Source organism: Heptranchias perlo, chromosome 38 (genome assembly GCF_035084215.1).
Source record: "Heptranchias perlo isolate sHepPer1 chromosome 38, sHepPer1.hap1, whole genome shotgun sequence".
Classification (NCBI taxonomy): domain Eukaryota; kingdom Metazoa; phylum Chordata; class Chondrichthyes; order Hexanchiformes; family Hexanchidae; genus Heptranchias; species Heptranchias perlo.
In genome coordinates this window covers 12,550,818-12,572,641 of record NC_090362.1, presented here as the reverse complement: position 1 = coordinate 12,572,641, position 21,824 = coordinate 12,550,818, and the positions used below count along the sequence as shown (strand labels likewise).

At 41.5% G+C, this 21,824-nt stretch overlaps 1 protein-coding gene across 4 annotated transcripts in view; it reads left to right on the top strand.

Annotated features, from left to right (window-relative positions):
- myo9aa (myosin IXAa) overlaps positions 1 to 21,824 on the top strand; it is a 268,372-nt gene that overhangs the window by 179,011 nt on the left and 67,537 nt on the right. For 3 of the 4 annotated variants that reach the window (XM_067973451.1, XM_067973453.1, XM_067973450.1), the window contains exons 13-18: positions 3,540 to 3,681; positions 4,321 to 4,516; positions 8,768 to 8,887; positions 11,364 to 11,439; positions 18,526 to 18,669; positions 20,218 to 20,257. In XM_067973451.1, coding sequence (XP_067829552.1) covers positions 3,540 to 3,681; positions 4,321 to 4,516; positions 8,768 to 8,887; positions 11,364 to 11,439; positions 18,526 to 18,669; positions 20,218 to 20,257 — 718 coding nt within the window. The remainder of the gene's footprint in view (positions 1 to 3,539; positions 3,682 to 4,320; positions 4,517 to 8,767; positions 8,888 to 11,363; positions 11,440 to 18,525; positions 18,670 to 20,217; positions 20,258 to 21,824) is intronic. The other variant, XM_067973452.1, reaches the window with a different exon arrangement.

Genomic DNA, 21,824 nt, shown 5'->3' with positions numbered 1-21,824 from the left:
GAGTAAAGTTCAGAAAAACTTCTACATGAAAGGGTGGTAGAAGTTTGGAACTCCCTTCCACAAACGGCAGTTGATGCTAGCTCAGTTGTTAATTTCAAATCTGAGATTGATAGATTTTTGTTAACCAAAGGTATTAAGGGATATGGGGCTAAGGCAGGTATATGGGGTTAGGTCACAGATCAGCCATGATCTCATTGCATGTTGGAACAGGCTCAAGGGACTAAATGGCCTACTCCTGTTCCTCTGTTCTTAAGCTGTAATTTCAACATAGTAAGGTTGCAGGGAGGATGAAAAACATTGATCATACCCAATGTTTTTGGCTCAATTTGTGTAGCATTTTATTTGTCTTGGGAGATTACAAGACCAAATGTTACCTGTCTTTAAATCATGCATCTCTTGAGAGAAAGTGTTGCTTTATTTGTTGATCAAGCTTTGGCTTTGTTTATGGATAAAATTTAAGAATGTCTGCCAAAGTAGACAATTTACTCTTGCTAATAAAACTGTAGGCCACTGTTATATAGCTAACTGTGGTGTAATGGCAGTGGTATTATGAGGGTCCACTTGCAGTCAAATTCCACCTCCTCCTCACTTTGGGTACTTGACTGACCTGCTGCTCTGTGCCTTTGCTATCAGCCTGTTGGGCTGTGGGATGTTGCTAGAGCTAGGATCTGGCACTGTTCCCTCTCTTTACTCAAGCAAGAGAAAGCAAAAGAACACAATTAAGAGCTGGGATTATCCTAGCATCCATAATACGTGAAGGGGCCACTCAGTAGCTCCACACTGAGTAAGGAATCACAGCCACAACAGTGCTGATGGAGCATTTCCGAAAGTGATCCTCAGGCAAGGCATTGCTTAGACTGGGGCCCTTGGCAGTGTTAGTGAGTAACACTAGTGTAGTGGAAAATGTTTATATTTAAGCTGATTGCGTTCCACTAAGAAAGGTAAAGGCTTATTCAACTAAAGCTAAGGCCTCCAAGTGCAAAGGGTTTCTCAACAGTGTGTGAAACACAGTTTCATGGACTAATCTGAACTCCGTTACCATCTTTGCCTGTCAAATTTTGAGCATGCCAGTTTCTCTGTGCTCTACACTAGGCTCAGAGCTAAGAGAATTATCCACATCTGTTATTGTGCTACTTTTGTATAATTCTTGTGTGTGGAGAGATAATCAATGAATGATTTAGTTTAAACCTAGCAACATTTTTTTTTCCTTGTTCATTTACTAAATGTGTCAGAAACTGGTCACAAACAACATAATTTTGTCAATGTTTATCACCAGTCTTCCATTTGAACTTCCTCGAATTAGAGTGTAATTCATCCTGTATAGTGTTGGCCCTGGGATTTCGGTGAAGGGTACTGGGGCAGAAGGGGGGAGGGATGGGATTTGAAATTTTCGTAGTTTTTCCATATATGAAAAACATCCAACAGTCCAATCATCGATTATTCTCTTCAAACTTGGGTTGTGACTGAAAGGAGCGTTTTGAATTGTAAAGCACTAGGGTGACGTACTGGTGCGGACAGGTTTGCCATTAGTGATGGGAACAATTCTTGATGGTGAATGAAGAGCACCACAGAAGACGCATATCACACAATATTGAAGCATATTGGTTCATGAGGCTGCTGCCAAGATAGGGAAGCAAGATATAGCAGTACAAACACAAGGAACCGATCTCCTGGAATCCAAATTATAACTACTCTGATATAAAAGCAGTCCGAAGAGCATTGTGCAAGATGAATATTATCTTAAATGTGATTTTGTTTTTCCCTGTGATATATTGGCACCAATAACTAAACAAGCCTGTGAAGTGTAGCTGAAAATAAATAAACTTTCCAAATAGGTAGGGCCGTAACAATGTTGCCCGTTTAAGACATTAACGTCCTTGCAGTAACCATGTGTCTTGATCTCTCTGGGATACACTAAAAATAGGATCATGTCCTGAATTTACACCATTCTGGCTATACCAGACTGCTACCTACAGTGACTTTGACCGTGACAGATTTTATGAATCTCTTCAATGTGACTATTTCTGGACACGCTATTTTGGTTGTCCCTGATTTGGTCTATTTCTCCCCCATTTTTCTGGCTGTGTCCATGATGGGCCTACTCAGAGACTGAGGGGCATGATGCTTCCTCCTTTGGTTTATTCAGTGGTTTGTACAGTCACTATTTCTGGTAACTGCTGCTTATTATTCACATATAATATTAAATGGGGTAAAACTAGTCAGTGCAGCCCACTTGAATCTCAGTTGGTTGCAGTGGTGTAAATTAAAGGCAAATGGCGAATCAAAATTTGACACTGTCAGGTAATCTCTGATGAAAATAAGCTAGAATCTCGTAACAGCAACATAGTCTGACTGTTTTAGTTGTAATTCATTTTACCACTGTATGGGAAGTGGTTAGCAGCATTTGCATGCTATTTGACGCTTATCTCTCATTCATCGGCCCACATGATCACATAAAAGTTGAAGTGGAGAAGTTTATAGTTGTGATCACCTACATTCCTGCCCAGGAGGTAGTGAACTACTGGCCTGAGATTGTTGCAAGGTCCTGGGGCCATGCTGCTCCAGTTACGTGATCTGATGCTCGAAACCACCCAGATCCAGCAGTGAACCCTAAACTCAATCCTTGGACAACCAGCGCTTCTAGGATATTTTCCTTGCTTAACTTGACGATTTTTTGTAACAATTTCATTACCTGCCCTCTGTTACAGTAAGTATTAAAAACCAGGAAATGCTGGAATTCTGAAAGAGAAACAGCTTCTGTAAATATAAGGATAAGTTAAAGCTTCAGGCGGAGACCCTTCATCAGAACTCAATAGATTTACCTGCTGTCTATTTCTAACACTTCCTATTTTTATTGCAACAAATCTGTGGATTTAAAGAAAAACTTGCATCAATACAGCGCCTTATCACGTCTCTCAGAAATGTTTGAAAGGACGTCACAAACAATCAATTAATTACTTTGAAGTGCAGTATTAATGATATGTGGCAAACATGGCATCTGGTTTGTGCACAGCAATCTCCCACAGTTAATTTGTGCTCTTCCAGTAGTACCATGGGCTTTGTAGCGTCCATGTGAACCACAGGAACAGGCAGAGAGGATCTCGATTTAATGCCATGCAAGTGTCAGCCTAGATTATGTGCTCAAATTTTGGGAGTGGGACTTGAGTCTATGACCTGATTGAAATGCGAGTGCTACCAGCTGAGCTAAGCTGACAAGGTGCCCCCCACACCCCCCGAAAGCCATCAGGAGCAAGACTCTGGTTGACTTTTTTTTCTCTTCCTCCTCCCTTTCTAATCAAGGGGCACTGAGGCTGAATACAGTGCCACCTTAGGTGAGATCAGCTAACTTAGCACAAGCCGAGGATCAGGCTTGTCTGTCCAAGTTGCCTCCACAGTAGCAGGAGGAGGTATATAAATGCTCCTTGTATGAGGGTTATGGAGTGACTAGGTTAACTGGATCCCAGATGTTTCGGTACTGACACTGATGATATTATTGCTGTGTCTGTGTTTTGTGTGTAATTGTTTATCTTTCAATTCAGTTTTCCACAGGCAACAAATCAGACACTGCTGGACAAATTCAAGCGTCAGCATGAGGGGAACAATTATATAGAGTTCCCGGCAGTGATGGAGCAAGCCTTTATCATAAAGCACTACGCAGGGAAAGTCAAGTACCAAGTGAAGGTCTGTGCTGTGTAATAAATTGGCATTTATTCCATTATTGTATTCCCTTGAGTATAGAACATTAAGGGGTGATCTAATTGAGGTGTTTAAGATGATTAAAGGATTTGATAGGGCAGATAGAGAGAAACTGTTTCCTCTGGTGGGAGAGTCCAGAACAATGGGGCATCACCTAAGAGCTAGGCTGTTCAGGGGTGATGTCAGGAAGCACTTCTTCACACAAAGGGTAATGGAAATCTGGAACTCTCTTCCCCCAAAAAGCTATTGAGACTGAAATTGTAAATTTCAAAACTGAGATTGATAGATTCTTGTTAGGCAAGGGTATTAAGGGTTATGGAACCAAGGCGTGTAGATGGAGTTAATTGAATGGCGGAACAGGTTCGAGGGGCTGAATGGCCTCCTCCTGTTCCTATGTTCCTAGAAAGAATAGAAAATTGGGTGAGTTGCCAGAGGCCTTTAGGTGCCTGTGGGACTGTGTGTCTATGAGTCAGCGTCCCCTAGATAGGAGATTGAAAATTGTTGGGGGAGGGGTGGAGGTGTAATTAACCTTCAATTAAAAATATTTTAAAATTATTTTTAAAAAGAATTGCAAATCAAAAACGTAATCAGTAACTACAACTTCTTAAATCTATGTTGGTGCAGGACTCTCGAGAAAAGAACACTGACCACATGCGTCCTGACATTGTTGCACTTCTGAAAAGCAGTAAGAACGCCTTCATCTGCAGTCTGATTGGCATTGACCCAGTAGCTGTATTCCGCTGGGCAATGCTGAGGTCCTACTTCCGAGCAGCTGTAGCTTTCCGAGAGGCCGGAAAACGCTTTGTTGAGAGGAAACCTGGTAAGGGACAGCGTGGGCGCTGCTGCGTATTCGACCGCCGGGCACAGGGTTGGTAGTGAAGCACTAACCTTAGTTTGTTGTCACCTTTCAAGTTGATACAGAAAAATGTGTTGGAAGCTTCTGCAAAAAGATGATGCAGAACGGGTATTTAATGTAGTCAATAATCTGTCCATAATGGAGTGGAAGTGTTTGGTCCCAAATGTCCTTTATTCCTGGAGACGCTGCAGGCTTTAATTTCCTCTGGTAAGGCACTGCTTATTGTGTTGGCATAAGAGTCCTGTACGTGATATTTTAATGCAGTCAGGATGCCACGTAAAAGGAATTTTATGTGAGTATCTTAACCAGTGTTGTGCTAGAACTTAAATCCTGGAGTTCAGGCAGTGGAATACAAAAAGGCAGAGTCACTATACTGTGTAAATATAAAAAGAAACACCACACATGCTGAAAATCTGAAATAAAAGCTGGAAATGCACAATAGGCCTGTTAACATCAGACAGTTAAAAGCAGAGGGTAATATTCTGGATTAAGGAGGAGTAGATCTGTTTGTCAGTATAGCTTTGCTTTCCACTTGTTAGAATATTAAATGTTTTTCAAAATATACTGCAGACATTTGTTCTATTTTTCTAAAACTCTGCTGCAATCAAGTTTGACAAAAAAAATCTATTGAATGTGTCAGGGAGCCAATAGATGGTCAGTCCTTGAAACTACTTTTAAAAAAAAATTGTGATGAAAAAATGAATTGAGTTTTTGTAAAAAGTGCCGAGGCTTGCAAGACACTATTCTGTTTCAACACACTAATCACAGAGCTGCATCACTGAATGCACTTTATCAGATGACTTTTTATGGCAGAGATCCCATCATCTAGTGGATGAAAAGACAATTCAAGGGGTTTGTACCAATGTATTCCTTGGAAATATTCAGCAACAGTGCAGACAGTCTTGTCATCCAGTGCTTCTACATTTAACCCTTCTTCCCCACTAGCTTAATTTGGGGAAAAAGAAAAAAAATTAAGAGGCAAAAGTCTGAGGTGAGAGTGAAAGTTCTACACCATCTCCGAGAGATGGAGTAGGAAACTCTGGTCTCGAAACAAAATACTCCTTCAAATATTGAGTTGATCCTCACAGTAGAAGGTCTGGTTCATTCTCCAGTCTCTGTTGAATCAGTTGATTTCAGCTAGGTGAGGAGTACTGCAGATACTGTCAGGTATAACACTGGGTCTTCAGTTAACACTTCTCTTGGCAAATGCTGATCCTCAACATGGGCAACCCATATGATGTGTGAGATTAAAAACTCGTATAGTGACTTGTAGGTGACCTTGCCTTCTACCGCAGAGTGGGGGCTATATATGAATATTTTCCCTCCCACTCTTTCAAAAAAAAAGAAAGTTTATTTTTATTAGAATTGGAGATTTTGTTTAGATAAAAGGAATTTGTACTCAGTCTTCTCCCTCTCCCCTCATCATACTCTTCTCCCTTCCTCTTCTCTACTGATAGTGCTGACTGTTACTGATGTGCAGTTCTTCATGTACCTCACCTAAGTGGCCATTCATGTGTGAGCTTAGACAGTGAGTGTTAGCAAACTATTTGGGAGGAGGCGGGAAAGAGAGGCAATAAGAGCTGATCCTGATCCTGTCCTATTCGATGGCTGCACATATACTTTCCAGCAGGGAGCACTATATTACAATCTGGACCAGGATCTCTGGCTTATTTTTCTTTTCCCTAACCCAGGATTCCCTCTGCGATTAATTGTATTGGTCTCACCACTGCAGCTGAGAGTGAACTCAGCACAGCAGGGGTTGAACCTGAGACCTTCCTAGTCTGTATGGCTCAGTATCACCCTGGGCATTCACCTAATAGGCCAAGGGGGAGCTTGTTACTGATTAAACAGAAGTTTTGTGTGCATAATCAATCAACTTGCTAAAAGAATTGCAAATTAGAAAACTTTATATGAATTAATGCCAAGACTAGATATTAGACAGTATTCTTTATATATTAATAAAACATTTGGTAGCTGGAGCTTCACTCTGATTTGTGCATTTGCAAGTTTTACCAGCTGAAGAAACAGCGATTTGATGGATTTCTTGTAGACTACCGTTCCTCCATTGTGTTGGACAGTATCTGACTTTGGTACATCACTCAGAAACCCGAGTACCATTAAATTGATCAGTGGGTTACTAAGAGTGTCGCCACGAGCGATGCCACAGCTCGTTTTGATACCTTGTATGAATTCTTAACAGAATGCGGTCTCTCACTATAGTAGCTTTGAGAGACATGTCACCAGGCAATGGCTAGGGCAAGTGATTTGATCCACCATTTGATTTAATGTTTTCGCTGCTTCAGGGACTCTCTATGCAAAATTGTGGTACTTGGGCAGCATATCACGCTGCAAGTGGTAAATGTAGAAATTCATAGGATGTTGCACTGCACAGAATCATTTGCCCTAGTGATGGCACATTCACTACCACTTAGACTACCCGGCTATGTCATTTCACAAATAAGCTATCATAAAATGCACTGTGGGGGCTGCAAAGACAAATATCAAGTTTTAAATTAAGTTGGTTGGCTTACAGAAACTGGGTGATGCATGTCCCTTGCAACATAAACCATGATATATGAGTGACTTCTGGCTAGACTGCCCCAGGACCTGATCTAATGTAAATGTTCAAGTCCCACGAACATTAAACTCCATCTAGTGGTATAAAACTTGAACTTGCAGCATTTCAGTCTAGATTATAGGTCCAAAGGCTTTTACAGTGGTATTTTTGAACATGTCCCCTATCAGACCGTGGGATTTTTACAATCTGAGATTGACCTATTTCTGTAAGTCAGACAGTTTGTGAGCAATTTAACGTTTAATGCAAGTGGATGCCCATATTGCTTTAGTATGATGGTTTATGTGGGCTTTGATTAGCTATTTCTCACTCTAATCAGTGCACTTCTGCCCTTCTAGTGGTGGGGAGATGCATTTATTTTACTGAAAGACACATCATCATGCTGCGGCAGCTGGTCTGCACTCTGAATGCTCTGCCTAGTACAGCCTCTCTCTGCATATTCCTGCTGCAGAAGTAGTACACTGCTCTTTATAACTTCAGCTCTATGTAGAATAACCTCTATTTCTTCCACCTCCTCTGTGCTTAAGATCAGCAAATTAAAATACCTTTGTAAAAACTGACAGATTCAGTAGCTTTTCCTTACAAATAACCATACAGTTGCAATGATTTAAAACTGAAGCTACTGAAGAAAAAACCAGCGCCCTAGTTTGACATGTATACATTTAACTCTTTAGATGGCAATCTATTGGGTATCATAAAAAGCCAATGCTATTAGATTTTCATTGTACATTGCGTAATTTTTCCAGTTTTCTTTCCTTGCTTCCCATCCCTCTCCTGAAGAAGCTGACTTGTACTTGGGAATATGGTGCCACGGACACCAGCAGCCCTCTTGTACCTCACCCAAGTAGCCATTCTTTATTCTAGATGGTGAGTTTGGTAGACTCTTCAGCTGTGGGAGATGTCACATTTGAGCCTGACCCTATCCACAGCTGATAGCCACACATGCAGCACCGTTTTGGCGATGTAGATCAGCATCTTATTGGCTTTGTTGATCCACCATCTTCCTTTAAGATAGTTTCATCAGGTCTAGGTGAGACTCTCTGGTGGTTGAAAATTATATGAGGGATGGAGTTGTTGGTGGAGACAAAAATTGGGGCTCTAATAGTTTAATTTAAAAATTTTAAATTTAGTGTTTTTAGGCCTGTCTTCAGAGAAAAGGCTGCTTCAATTCTGAGAACTTCATGCAGGGGCCTGGTTTATAAAGAGCCTATTAACCTAGATGGAAAGGGATGAAACCCTTTCAAAAAGTGTATTATTTTTGTCTCTGGTTTTTAATTACATTATTAAAAACAAATAAACTCATGCATTTCACTGCTGATAGTATTTTGATTAGTGCTGATTTTCTTAAATAGATAGTCCACGCCCACAGTATGTAAATTCTGCCTTTCTCTTACACTGAAGTGCATAGAGGTTTTCTGCAGTTCACTGGAACATTAACTCAATATCACTAAATTAGATGGCAAAACAGTCTCATTTTCCAACTGCAGAATGGATATTAATGGTTAAATGTGCTTCACTGTAATTGTGGTGTTTGGATTCTTGTAGAAGTTTCTCAACCTTTCAAATTCCTGTCTGTTATGAATATCTCTACCTTGTATCTCTTTTATTTTTTTTCTTTTGTTTTTATTTTGCTTCCCAAGGGCATGATGATGCTGTTCCATTCCCGGTTTTGAAAAGTGTCGATAGTTTTAGCTTTCTGCATCACCCAGTCCATCAGAGGAGTTTAGAGATTCTCCAGAGATGCAAGGAGGAGAAGTACAGTAAGGCTCCGAATCCAGCAATACTCTCTGATGTTCCACTTACCCTCAGGAAATGGGAGTCCAAGAGCATTCACTCGGGGCTAGTGGTCTTCATTAACATATATAATATATAAAAAATTGTTACTGATCTTGCCAATTAGCTGAGGTTAACACTTCCAGTTTTCCCAATGTGGGGACAAGGGAGCAGTGCTGGACCATGTTTTAAAACGATCCAACTGGGAATTTGTGGCTTCACCAACTGCTCACAGTAGATAATGAAGATCACTGACTTGAAGCCAAACAGCACCAAAGGATTCTGGGATGTTTGTGGTTTCTAAACCACACACTTTAATAAAGAAGGCACATTACGTATTTTAAAAGAAACACTAAGGGTAAATAATCCAAGTTTCTTATGTACTCCAAATTGCTTGCAGAGGATGAAATGAGAAACAGGTTGTGACTTTTCTTTGCAAGAATTCTTCAGTAAACTTTCCAAGCATGTAAACCGCAAAATATATTTTCAGATTATTTTTCCATATCTTTGCCCTGTATTTTCAAACACAGTGTGCATATACATCCCACAGTTCTTTGGCTTCGAGTGAATTTTGTTGGTCTCCTGTCTGTGTCCATTTTCCCAGCTCTGTTCTATGTATGTTGACTAACACTAGTTCTGCATGACCTGAGCAGGTCTCCCTGCCTGAGTATTAATAATTTCAGCTGACTCTTCTGATTCCAGCTAGGGAGCATCAAAAGCATCGCACCTCCCTACTTATGTATGAAAGCATCTATTGAGGAAATGATGGATGTGAAGTGATTATCTCTTCTCTTTTTGGAGTGTGGCTGGCCCCCCCATCATAGTTTGGTTTTTATTAAGCTAGTCAGCTGTGTGTGTTCCAGATTGGTTGTCTTGCGATCTAGAGTGTTGGTTTCCCATACTAGTAGGATATGGGGTTGAAGCTCGTTTTACCATTGATGAAATTTCATTGAAAATCCTAATGACTAATGTCTACATATAAGAGACAAAACTAGTAAAAAAAAAATTGTATTCATTTAAAGTTTTAGGATCGTATTTTAAAAATTTTCATACAAACTGGTTCAAAACCTTGATGGCATGTAAAGATTACACACAAAATGAGGTGTGAATATCACAGTCAGCAAGTGAAGTTTTAATTTCTCAAAACCCAATTAAAATTTCCTAGAACTAAAACAGAGAGTTACATAGGTGCTCTGTGTTTTGATGTAGCACATTGTCTTTCTTGTTGATCACAAGTAAATCCCATTTGTACAGATCTAAATTTCTTAAAAATTAAAATAAATTTTCCAATTCCCAGCTGGGAAGGTGACACTGCCCACGAACCTACACACCCAAGGAGGTATCCTTTACGGGGAGTGATATCCTTTTCCTTATTAGTAGAGAGGGATGGATGTGTGTTCATTATTGGGAAAGGATAGCCATGTGTTCATGCGGGAAGGGGTGGCTGTGTGTTCATTAATAGGAAGGGGTTGCCTCCGGTTTGATTTTTTTTCCTAATTGTAAGCCAGCTTCTTTGAAGTTCGTCCAGAAAGCATTAGTTTGAATGTGAACAAGGCTGGTTGCCAAACTCAGCTCTTCTGAGTGTTTTGATGCTGAACGGGTTCAAAACATTTCCTCTTCAAACACAAAAGTTCAATGCATCAAGTAAGGGTTGTATGATAAAAGATTTTGTTAAATTGGCAACCAGAATGTTGGCCAAGTATAATGCGGTATATTTGTTCTCTAAATTGGTTTGATCTTGATCAGTTGGACTAGTTACCAGTGCCATTTTTACAAAATTGGAATGTGGAATGTACTCTCTTCTGACTCGTCCGTATCTGAGCTTTTATGCCTATTCTATCGTGGGATTGGTATGGTGCGAGTGAGAGCCTTCAATTTGAGATGATTTAGGCAGAGAATATGGTTAAATAAACTTCCTACTGTTCATTCTGGAGCCCTTGTTTCTGTTGATACAATTGATAATTGGTGGGTCTATGATGTTCCCTGTACATTTTTGCTGCTCCCCTTGCCTCTGGTCTTGTAGCCTCATTGACCAGTGTTTTTTTTGTGTGACTTTGGGATGCTTGTTCAGCTCACTACCTTTAGCCTGTGCTTTCTACAAGTCAGGCACTGAAGTATCTACAAGTTCTGGCTGTGATTTAACTCTTCTAGGAAGAGAAATAAAATCTTGCAATGATATGGGGGTATAAAACAGAAGATTCTAACATTTGCTTGAAGTACCGGGACTTAATTTGACAACTCTTTTTCGCTTTCTGTTTTTGATATAATCGCTTGTTCCCCCCCCCCCCCGCCCTCCTTGTATGCAGTGATTCTGCATTGTTCCTGCAGAGGTGTTGTAGGAGTACTTCAGGCTGTCCCTGCTAATCTGCCTGCAGAATGCTGCAACACATGCATGCTTCTCTTTTGCTGCTGCTAGTTTCTCTCTGATCAACTACCATTTTAGCACTTGTTTTACTGTGATAGGTATTACAAGGAAAAGCCCCAGGACGCCATTGTCTAATTTGCAAGGAACAAACACCATCAATGACAAATCACCACGGTAAGAATTTATTTATTTGTTTGCTTAAATCAATGGCAATATTTTTAATGCTAATAAATGCAAGTTGTTTGCCATATCTCTTAAATACTAGTTGCTGCAAACATTTTTACTGTGGGTTTCTGATGCTAAATATTGGAAAGAAAATTTGAGAAAACAGTGGCTACACCTTAAGATATGGCATTCCTAGAATGCAAAATTAAAAAATATGACCTCACCTTGGTGCAGGAACGCTGCTATAGCTAAGGGGGTTAATCTTAAGGTTAGTAATTTAAACTAAAATATGGGGGTGAGAAAAAGAGATACAATCCAAATGATTTTGCTTCTAAAATGAGATACTAGCAGTGGGTTGGATACTGGACTCTCACCACTGGGACCTGGATTAAAATCCAGCCCAAAGAGGTGAAGGTTCCTTCTCTCTACTGGCTGTAAAGGTTTGATGTGAAATGTGTTTGAACAGTTTCCACATCTAACTATTGCTGTATCTGATCTGGGAATGCTTGTTGCTAGCATTCTCCACCTTGATGAGTTCAAAATTGATTTTTAAAAAAGTGAAACTTGAGGGTGATGTTTAATGTGCTAAATGTTTAAAAATTAGTAATTAATTGCATTAGTACTTCGTGCTTTAAGTGGTGGATTGGAGAGCAGGAATTCTATACAACAGCAGTGAACGACAAGGATTTTGGTGTGTTTGAATTGTCTGCTTGGATCAGAATTGTATCTGGAGATTACTGTGTTGTATTACATATGTGGTTATATATTGTGTACACATCTCTACACTATTGGTGTTGGATAATAAAAACAGAAAATGCTGGAAACATGCAATGTGTCAGTTAACATTTGAAAGAAAAAGATTACAATTTCGGTTTGGATCCTTCATCGGTATGCATTTACAGAGATTCGTGTTAACAAGATTTAAAAAAATTGTAGGCTATGCGTGCTGCATGAACAAACTGGTTGAGTGGACTGAGCTTAACAATGCCTGAGTTTATTTTGCCTGTCAATATCTCATACTAAACGGTGAATGATAATCACTGAGCTTGGGTCAGTGACTTCTTAAGCCTATTTCAGAGGTGTAACTTCAGAAAGCATATCTTATTCTGAGAGCTCCTCAGGAAACTGCACGTGACTGATTTATTCATCACACTTGGGCTGAGCCATTGGAAGTTTGAATCAGTTTTCATGTCCATTCACAATATGGTGGAAGTAATTCTCTTGGCACCAGATTTACTTCATTTATTCTGTGGCGTAGATTCAGCAACTGCCATCTATGCAAAGGCATGTTTCCACCTTTGTCAATCCTGCCACTTTCTTTTGACGATGCCTGCAAAGCTGAATTTATTGCCCATCCCTCGTTGCCCTGAGGGCATAAGGAGTCAATCACATAGTTGTGGGCTGGAGTCAGATATAGGCCAGTTTGCTTCCCTGAAAGACATTGAAGATATTGGTTGGATTTTTCTGACAGTTTTCATAGTCATTCTTCAGTACCATAACCACAACATGACTGTACCCCTATACCTGTATAATAGAATGTAGAGAAAATCAGCCAGAGGTTACCATTCCAGATTGCTATCCCGTTAGTGATGCTGTGAAGTGCATGTGCGTATCTAGCAGTTGAGCACAGGATCACTTTGGCTTTGATGGTCTCCCATAGTCAAATAGCCTGCCAATGCTCACTGCCTCGCGACTCATGAGAGAATAATGGATATTTGGATGAAGCACCAGAGATATCCAGTGTCCATACCCCAGCAAACCCTACATCTTCAGGAAAGCAAGAAAGAAAAAATAGGATTCCAGATGAGGCTTAAAAGCAGCATGTCACTCTAGGTTCTTAATGCCACAGGGGTAGAGCTGAAATAATTGAGTATTTCAGATGAATGAAAAAGCTATAGACCAGTGGCACATGCATTCTTCACAATGAATCTCATACTAGCTCACAGGACATGGTAATACATTTTTAAAGTTGACGTTAATTATTGGTACCAGTTCTACACTTTATATCGATCTGTTTGGCTTCATGTTCAATCTGCAGCAGGTAGGTCAAACCCACGTGTTGCAGTGTTCCTGACTGGTTGAATGGGGAAGTATTTGTGAGCTGGTAAGTTTGGACACATTGATAGAATAAGTCCCACAAAACAAAGCTAATATCAATATTGATTATAGATTCTTCAATATTAAAAAAAACTTTGATCGTGTCACACTTCGAACCAGATGTGTATCGTACAGCAGTTACACATACAATTCTGTATTATCTTGTGTTTCCCTCTTAAGGTTTTTTTATACAGTTTTAAACTTTTAATTGACTCATGTTGAGTTTTGACTTTGTGAGCCAAACCAGACCATTGGTTTGGCTCAACCTTGAGACTCTCTGGCTGCCCTACTTTAAGCTATGCTCCACTTAACAGCATATTGGTTTATACAACAGAATCCCCAGTTCACTGCTTGGAAAGCTTGTTCTGTTCACTGTAAATGCAGTCTTCCCCTGACACCCCTCCCTTCCATGAATGTGCTGGCTTGTAGCGGGCTTTGGTTTCGTGGTAGCCATTCTTATGTGACCCTGAACAGTGAGTTTGACGGTAGGGGCCATCACAGCTAAGCCTGACCCTGTCTTCACCCAACTGTCCACACAAACTGCTTTTATATATTAACTTAGATTCTGGATTACTGAAAGCTGGCTTCTGGCATTTACGCTGTTAATGTGTTACAAACTGTTCCAGCTACAACATTGGAATCCACCTGACAAAGTGGAAAATTGCCCAGGTATGTCCTGTCCACAAAAAGCAAGACAAATCCAATCCGGCCAATTACCGCCCCATCAGTCTACTCTCAATCATCAGCAAAGTGATGGAAGGTGTCGTCGACAGTGCTATCAAGTGGCACTTACTCACCAATAACCTGCTCACCGATGCTCAGTTTGGGTTTCGCCAGGACCACTCGGCTCCAGACCTCATTACAGCCTTGGTCCAAACATGGACAAAAGAGCTGAATTCCAGAGGTGAGGTGAGAGTGACTGCCCTTGACATCAAGGCAGTATTTCACCGAGTGTGGCATCAAGGAGCCCTAGTAAAATTGAAGTCAATGGGAATCGGGGGAAACTCTCCAGTGGCTGGAGTCATACCTAGCACAAAGGAAGATGGGAGTGATTGTTGGATGCCAATCATCTCAGCCCCAGGACATTGCTGCAGGAGTTCCTCAGGGCGGTATCCTCGGCCCAACCATCTTCAGCTGCTTCATCAATGACCTTCCCTTCATCATAAGGTCAGAAATGGGGATGCTCCCTGATGATTGCTCAGTGTTCAGTTCCATTCGCAACCCCTCAGATAATGAAGCAGTCCGTGCCTGCATGCAGCAAGACCTGGACAACATCCAGGCTTGGTCTCATAAGTGGCAAGTAACATTTGCGCCAGACAAGTGCCAGGCAATGACCATCTCCAACAAGAGAGAATCTAACCACTTCCCCTTGACATTCAATGGCATTACCATCGCTGAATCCCCCACCATCAACATCCTGGGGGTCACCATTGACCAGAAACTTATTTGGACCAGCCACATAAATACTGTGGCTACAAGAGCAGGTCAGAGGCTGGGTATTCTGTGGTGAGTGACTCACCTCCTGACTCCCCAAAGCCTTTCCACCATCTACAAGGCACAAGTCAGGAGTGTGATGGAATACTCTCCACTTGCCTGGATGATTGCAGTTCCAACAACACTCAAGAAGCTCGACACCATCCAGGACAAAGCAGCCCGCTTGATTGGCACCCTATCCACCACCCTAAACATTCACTCCCTCCACCACCGGCGCACCGTGGCTGCAGTGTGTACCATCCACAGGATGCACTGCAGCAACTTGCCAAGGCTTCTTTGACAGCACCTCCCAAACTCGTGACCTCTACCACCTAGAAGGACAAGAGCAGCAGGCACATGGGAACGACACCACCTGCACGTTCCTCTCCAAGTCACACACCATCTCGACTTGGAAATATATCGCCATTCCTTCATTGTCACTGGGTCAAAATCCTGGAACTCCCTTCCTAACAGCACTGTGAGAGACCCTCTACCACACTGACTGCAGCGGTTCAAGAAGGTGGCTTACCACCACCTTCTCAAGGGCAATTAGGGATGGGCAATAAATGCTGGCCTTGCCAGCGACGCCCACATCCCATGAACGAATAAAAAAAATGTGTTTTCTATAGCCCAACGGCCCAGGTAAAACTGTCTCCTGGAATCTGAATTAAAAGAACTATAAAGAAGCAGATACAGTTGCACTTTCCATCATGGGTCACTGAATAGCAATCAGGAGCTCGGACCTTGGCTGATTAATTTTCTTCCCTCTTTTCCCAACCCAGGGACACTGAGGCCAATTACAACATCCCCACTGCTGCCCCAGGTGGGATCAATTAACTTAGCACAGTCTGAACCTATGACCTTCCCGGTCTGTGTGGCTCACTGCCTTAATCAACTGAGATATTTGTGATGTAAGCTATGCTCAAGCACTGTGTGTGTGTACATTTCTCGTAAGTACAGTCTGCATTGAGGGAATCTCTTTGAGTATAAGAGACCATCAAAGATGAAGTGTTCCTGGCAGTGAGACCATTGGGGTATTTCAGTAATGCAACTTGAAGTGTGGTTTTAGCATGGACCTGATTGCCTCTAAATCAATATCTGGTTAATATTTGTCAATCTTCATTTAATTTCACCGTCTAACTCAGTTATAATAATATTGTTTTTGACCCATATTAAACTTGGGGCAGTTTTTTTAAATGGGGTGGGGGGGGAAATAAATTTGGTTTTAAAAAAATCCTCAATCTTGCAGCTGCAACATTCAGCCTGCAGCGGTTACCTGTGAAATTTGATCGCAGCAAAATCTAAAATGGAGAGAGCTATGATTCAGTTCCTTTGTGCTGTAGGTGCAGACCCTGGGTGTTTGCAAATGATTAGGGACTGTGGAGATAAAATGGAGGCAGATGCCGTAGGTATAAACAATCTCATTGCATTGCTAAATCATTTCTAAATGTGTGCGTAATAATTTTAGTGAAGGGATGCACATGTAATTTTCAGTGCATCCTACTTGTAGTTGCTTAGTAACCCTGAAATGCCCACAGCTGCTTCCTGTATGACTTCACTCTGAAAGCATGGGGTCAGGGGGTTACCACCAGGCTAATAAAGGAAATCTCAGGGGTTCCTTTCCCCCAACCATCGCAGCTGTGAGAAACCTCTTATTTTGTGTTAAAACAGATTAGGAGTTAAACTTGCAAGTACCAGGGCAAAGATATCATTTGCTGCTCTTTGTTTAAATGATAAACTGACCATGTTTGTTCAGACAGCAGACTGATGATCTGGAGAAGTAAACTATATATTAATGTATATTTACCTATCTCTGGTGGATCACACATGTCCATTGATCACAGATAAAAATGAGGACATAAAGGGGGAGAAATGAGACCCACACAGCGCACTGAGGAAGGGCAGGGCAAGGAGTTGAGGGAAGGTGCTGCCACCTGACACAGCAATACGAAAAGTTCTTTTAAAACATTTTATCTTGCTCTCCCCTGCTTTTGATTCTTTCCTTCTGCCTGCTTTCTTTTCTTAGCTCCTCTTTTCCTCCCTGTTTAGGTTTTTTTTATCATTTTCCCCTTGCTCCTTCACTCTGTGTACTCTTTTTCATCCTGTTTTTTTAAAATTTAGTTTTCTTCTGTTGTTTTCTCTTTTTTGCCACTTGCAGTTTTTCTTTGTCTCTCACTTTTCAGGACTGATTGAATTTGAGTCCTGGAGTGGGGAAGGATCTGTCAGGCTGACCTGGGAGCTGCTGGTTTATTCTTTTGCACTCCTATTCTGCAGTCTTCCCTTCCTCCTTCATTTTCAGGCTTTAAACCCAGGCTTGGTGTCACATGAATACAACTTCTTGATTTAACTCGCCTTCCCTCCTATTATTTTCAGCCTCGACGCTGTCTTGCACCGTGGGCCTCGCCCTTTATTTGGGTTTCTCAATTTAAGTAGTATACAGAGCAGGATTTTAAGAGTTGCCTGAAAAGCCTTTGATCTTTTTCTACTAAATATTTCTGTTGTGATTCCAGTTGCGGGTCAGGGCTTATTTCTCACTCTTACTGCAGCTTTTTTTGTTCTATTCTTTTGATCCCACATTTTCATTGTGTAGACTCACTGAAGATCTGCTTCACGTTATCAATAGTGGGCTTTTAATCATTTCTCCATATTTTTACCAAGGATCTGAAGAATCCCATTTAAATACATGTGTGTGGCAGACATCATACTGGACACTAGGCTGGTTAAATGAAAGTGAAAATGACAGCTAAGAGCATTAATGAACCTTGGTACAAAGTTGGCCCCGCTTCAACATATTCTGTGTATGGAAGTAATTGTATTCCTTCCAATGAGAATTATTCCAAAATGATTTCCATACATTGAATTAACTTTTTTTGGGTAATGTGACTTTAATACAGTGTGACTGGTGCTAAAGGCAGTGAAAGACTGAGCTAATTACTGAGTGAGCAACGGTTGGATCAGGGCTGGCGGTGTCTCAGTTTTTGTGTCTCATAACTGAAATGGAGCAATCAATGTCATCCATTCAAGAGAAACATTAATGAAACTAAAACAAAATACTGCGAATGCTGGAAATTTGAAATAAAAACAGAAAATGCTGGAAACACTCAGCCGGCCAGGCAGCATGTGTGGAGAGAGAAATGGAGTTAACGTTTCAGGTCAATGACCTTTCATCAGAACATTAATGAAGTAATTGCAAATTCATTGTTGTTACTAAACTTATTTAACACATTGATACTATACATTATATGAAAAATCACACTAGAAACAATAGACTTAATGCCGTGCGATACACTTCTTGTAAGACCGGATTTGCAAGAGAAAACATTAACATTTTGTGAGGGATCCTTTGGAACGTAAGCCGGTTCTGATGAAGGGTATCCACCCAAGATGTTAACCTGCCTTTGCCCTTTTCAATGCTGACAGGTCTGCTATGTATTTCCAGCACTTTGTGTTTTTATTTTGGATCTCCAGCATGGGTGGTTTTTCTTTCCTTTTTAACTGTGACATTTCTCTCATTGTCTTGCTCAGTGATCTCCACGGGACGAGCTGGAATGGCAGAACAGGTGTCCAAGCTACAAGACTCCCCTCTGGCCATTCCCTGATTGAGGATGAGGGGATTTTTCTGAGTTCTGCTAGCACTAAGCTTTTGGAGAGGGCTCACGGCATCCTGATGTGAGTATGCAGCTTCTGTACTCTTCCTGGAAATGCAAACAGCCTTCAGGCACTGAGAAGCACACTTTTCAGACCTTTGTATAAATACTTCATTTTGCCACCTTGAACATTTAATAAAAGGGTATTGTTTGAAGTATATGTTATAACAGGTGAAGTTGCTGCCGAATAAACTAAATGTTGGCAAAAATACAAAAGGCAGAAACTGAATCTATTTAGCTTTTTTTAACAAGTAATCCTAATTCTGCAATCTCTGCTGCATTGGCTGATCTCAGCTGGGGCAGCAATGTTGCCACTACAGTTAGCCTCAGCACACCTGAATTAGGGAGGGGGGAATAATCAGCCAGGGCTACTGCTACTGATCCGATGACTCCTGTTGGAAAGTGAGTGTGGGTTATGACAGGATGGGCTTAGTTGGGATGCCTTCCATGGTTGAATGCAGGGTCACATATAGAGCCACTTGAGCCAGTGCCTGTAGAACTATAGACCAGCAAGGGTCAGTGCCTTCAGGAGCGGAAACTGGGAAGAGTAACATTAGGCATAGATACAAATCTTCTGAAATAGCTAACGGTGTCTGATAGGTTATCAATTTATATGCCCAGTCACCAATACTGTTGTATTGGCTACAATTGTAATAGGAATAGACATTGCTTCTGGGGGAGTTTGCACTGAAGTAATGGGATAATTCTGATGTGTTGCACTGTGTAATGTGAGGCACACAATTGCAACTACAGTCCTCTAACAATCGTGGGTGTAACACCTGGGCGTGAGAATATCAGTGGGGGCCACACTGGGCCAATCTCTGTCGCGGCTTCCCCACCAGGCCAACCTGGATGCAAGCGGATCCGGTACAAGTAGAAACCCAGAAAGTTATGTTTAATTTGTTTTTGTTTCCTTTTGGTCCAGGAGGATCAGCAGTGCCTTCCTTGCTCCAAGCTTCCCTTTTTCTCCCCTCAACCGCGATGCCCTCCCAACCCCCTTCTAACCACTTACCTGAGTACGGGATCTATTCCTTCCGTCCCTGGCAGCGGCCTCCTGTCGGATGAAATTCTGATTCCACTCCCGCTCACCAGCCAGCTAGTGCTTTCCGCTGGGTTTGGGAAGAAGACTGAGGGGACACATGCAGACGAGGCCTGGGATGTAAAATCCCCTCGACCTCGCTGCAGAGGGTCGGGCAGTTTCCCAACCTCCTTGGCCCCCGCCTGCCTGACTTCCACCTGGAGTTAAGATTGGGGCTACTGCTTTCTGCTACTAGATAGCTATCAGTTAGCTGACACTGTCTTTTTTAAAATTAGGACAAGAGGGTTCCTGAGTGTGTGTTAATATTTGTAGGGGTTTCTGGGAGTGATCTATATTTGCAGAGGATCCTTAGGAGTGTGTTAATATTCACATAGGGACTTTATACAGAAAATTTTGACTGACTATCCTAAGAAGTGTGCGATTGAAGAAACATGTTGGAATGGTTTGTTTTAGTGCCACTGATTACCTGCTGCCTCATTGGCAAAATTGGGATGTGCTTGCTGTGTAACACCTGTTGTGTTTTTTCATTAGGAGAAATAGGAACTCCAAAACGAAGCCTGTTCTGCCAAAGGTGAGAATGTGAACCCTTCATCTTTATCTTTTCCATCTCTTCAGGGTAAAATGATAAATAGTGCTGTCTAATACTCATTATTGTATTTCATGCAAACGCCATTCAGTTTGTTACAATAAAACCAGAAAATGCTGGAAACACTCAGCAGGCCAGGCAGCATCTGTGGAGAGAGAAACAGAGTTAACGTTTCAGGTCGATGACCTTTTGTCCAGTTCTGCATTTTCTGTTTTTATTTCAGATTTCCAGCATCCGCAGTATTTTGCTTTTGATTCTATTTGCTACAGTGACTATCCAGGTGACATTTTTAAAATTTCAAATTTAGCAGTAAGATTCTCTTCCCAAGTTTTTATTTCTCCTTCCCCCTCCCTCCCCTTGAAGACACTGACTCTGGTAGGGTGCAGTGCAGGTCACCTGTACACCTCTGGTACTTCATCCAAATAGCCACTTGTGAACCCAAACGATAAATTTCAGCAAGCTCTTCATACATTTGTGGTGTCGCTGTGGATCTCAATCCTGTCCCCATCCAACCTCCCCACACACACAAACTTTCCAGTGGGAGTAATTGGACATTGATCAGGATGAGTAAACCTGCTTTTTCTTCTCCTAGCCTGCGATCGTTGCTAACATCAGTTACCTCAACCTCAGCACAACCTGCGGATCAAACCTGGGATCTTCCTGCTCTCTGTAGCTTAGTACCACACCAGACTGTGCACTCACTCACTGAACCATCAAGGGGGAAGCAGCAAGTTGGATTTCTGAAATCTGAATAATTTTTCACTGACTATAAACTGTCACTTGATCTTCAGCTAGAGAAATCGGACCTTTTAAAATTATAAACAAAATTGTTTTAAACCTGGACCCAGTCAGTGGGATGGGGAGGAGTTGCAGCAGTAAAGAAGCAAATGATGAATTGTCTGAGATGGATGATGAATGCATTGTTATTTGTGAGCTGGCGAAGTGCTTCTCCCCTTTTAGCTTAGTTACCAAAGATGGAAACTAACTGGTTTGCTGAGGAGTGGAATTTCCCAGACCTGCCAGCACTATGTATCCACTCTACTCAACTGAACTGATGTCTCCTGAATCAAAGCCTTACAATGGAGACTAAACGAATTCGTACTTGCACTGGATATAATGAATCATAGAATGCTACAGCACAGAAGGAGGCCATTGGGCCTATCCTGCCTGTGCTGGCTCTTTGAAAGAGCTATCCAATTAGCCCAACTCCCCTGCCTGTTCCACATTGCCCTGCAAATTTTTCCTTTTCAAGTTTATATCCAATTTCCTTTTGAAAGTTACTTTTGAAATCTGTTTCCACCACCCTTTCAGGCAGTACGTTCCAGATCATAACAATTCGCTGCGTAAAAAAAATTCTCCTCGTCTCGTCTCTGGTTCTTTTGCCAATTACTTTAAATCTGTGTCCTCTGGTTAGACCCTTCTACCACAGGAAACTGTTTCTACTTATTTACTCTATCAAAACTGTTCATGATTGTGAACACCTCTATTAAATCTCCCCTTAACATCCTCTGCCCTAAGGAGAACAACTCCAGCTATGGGTTAAATATAAATT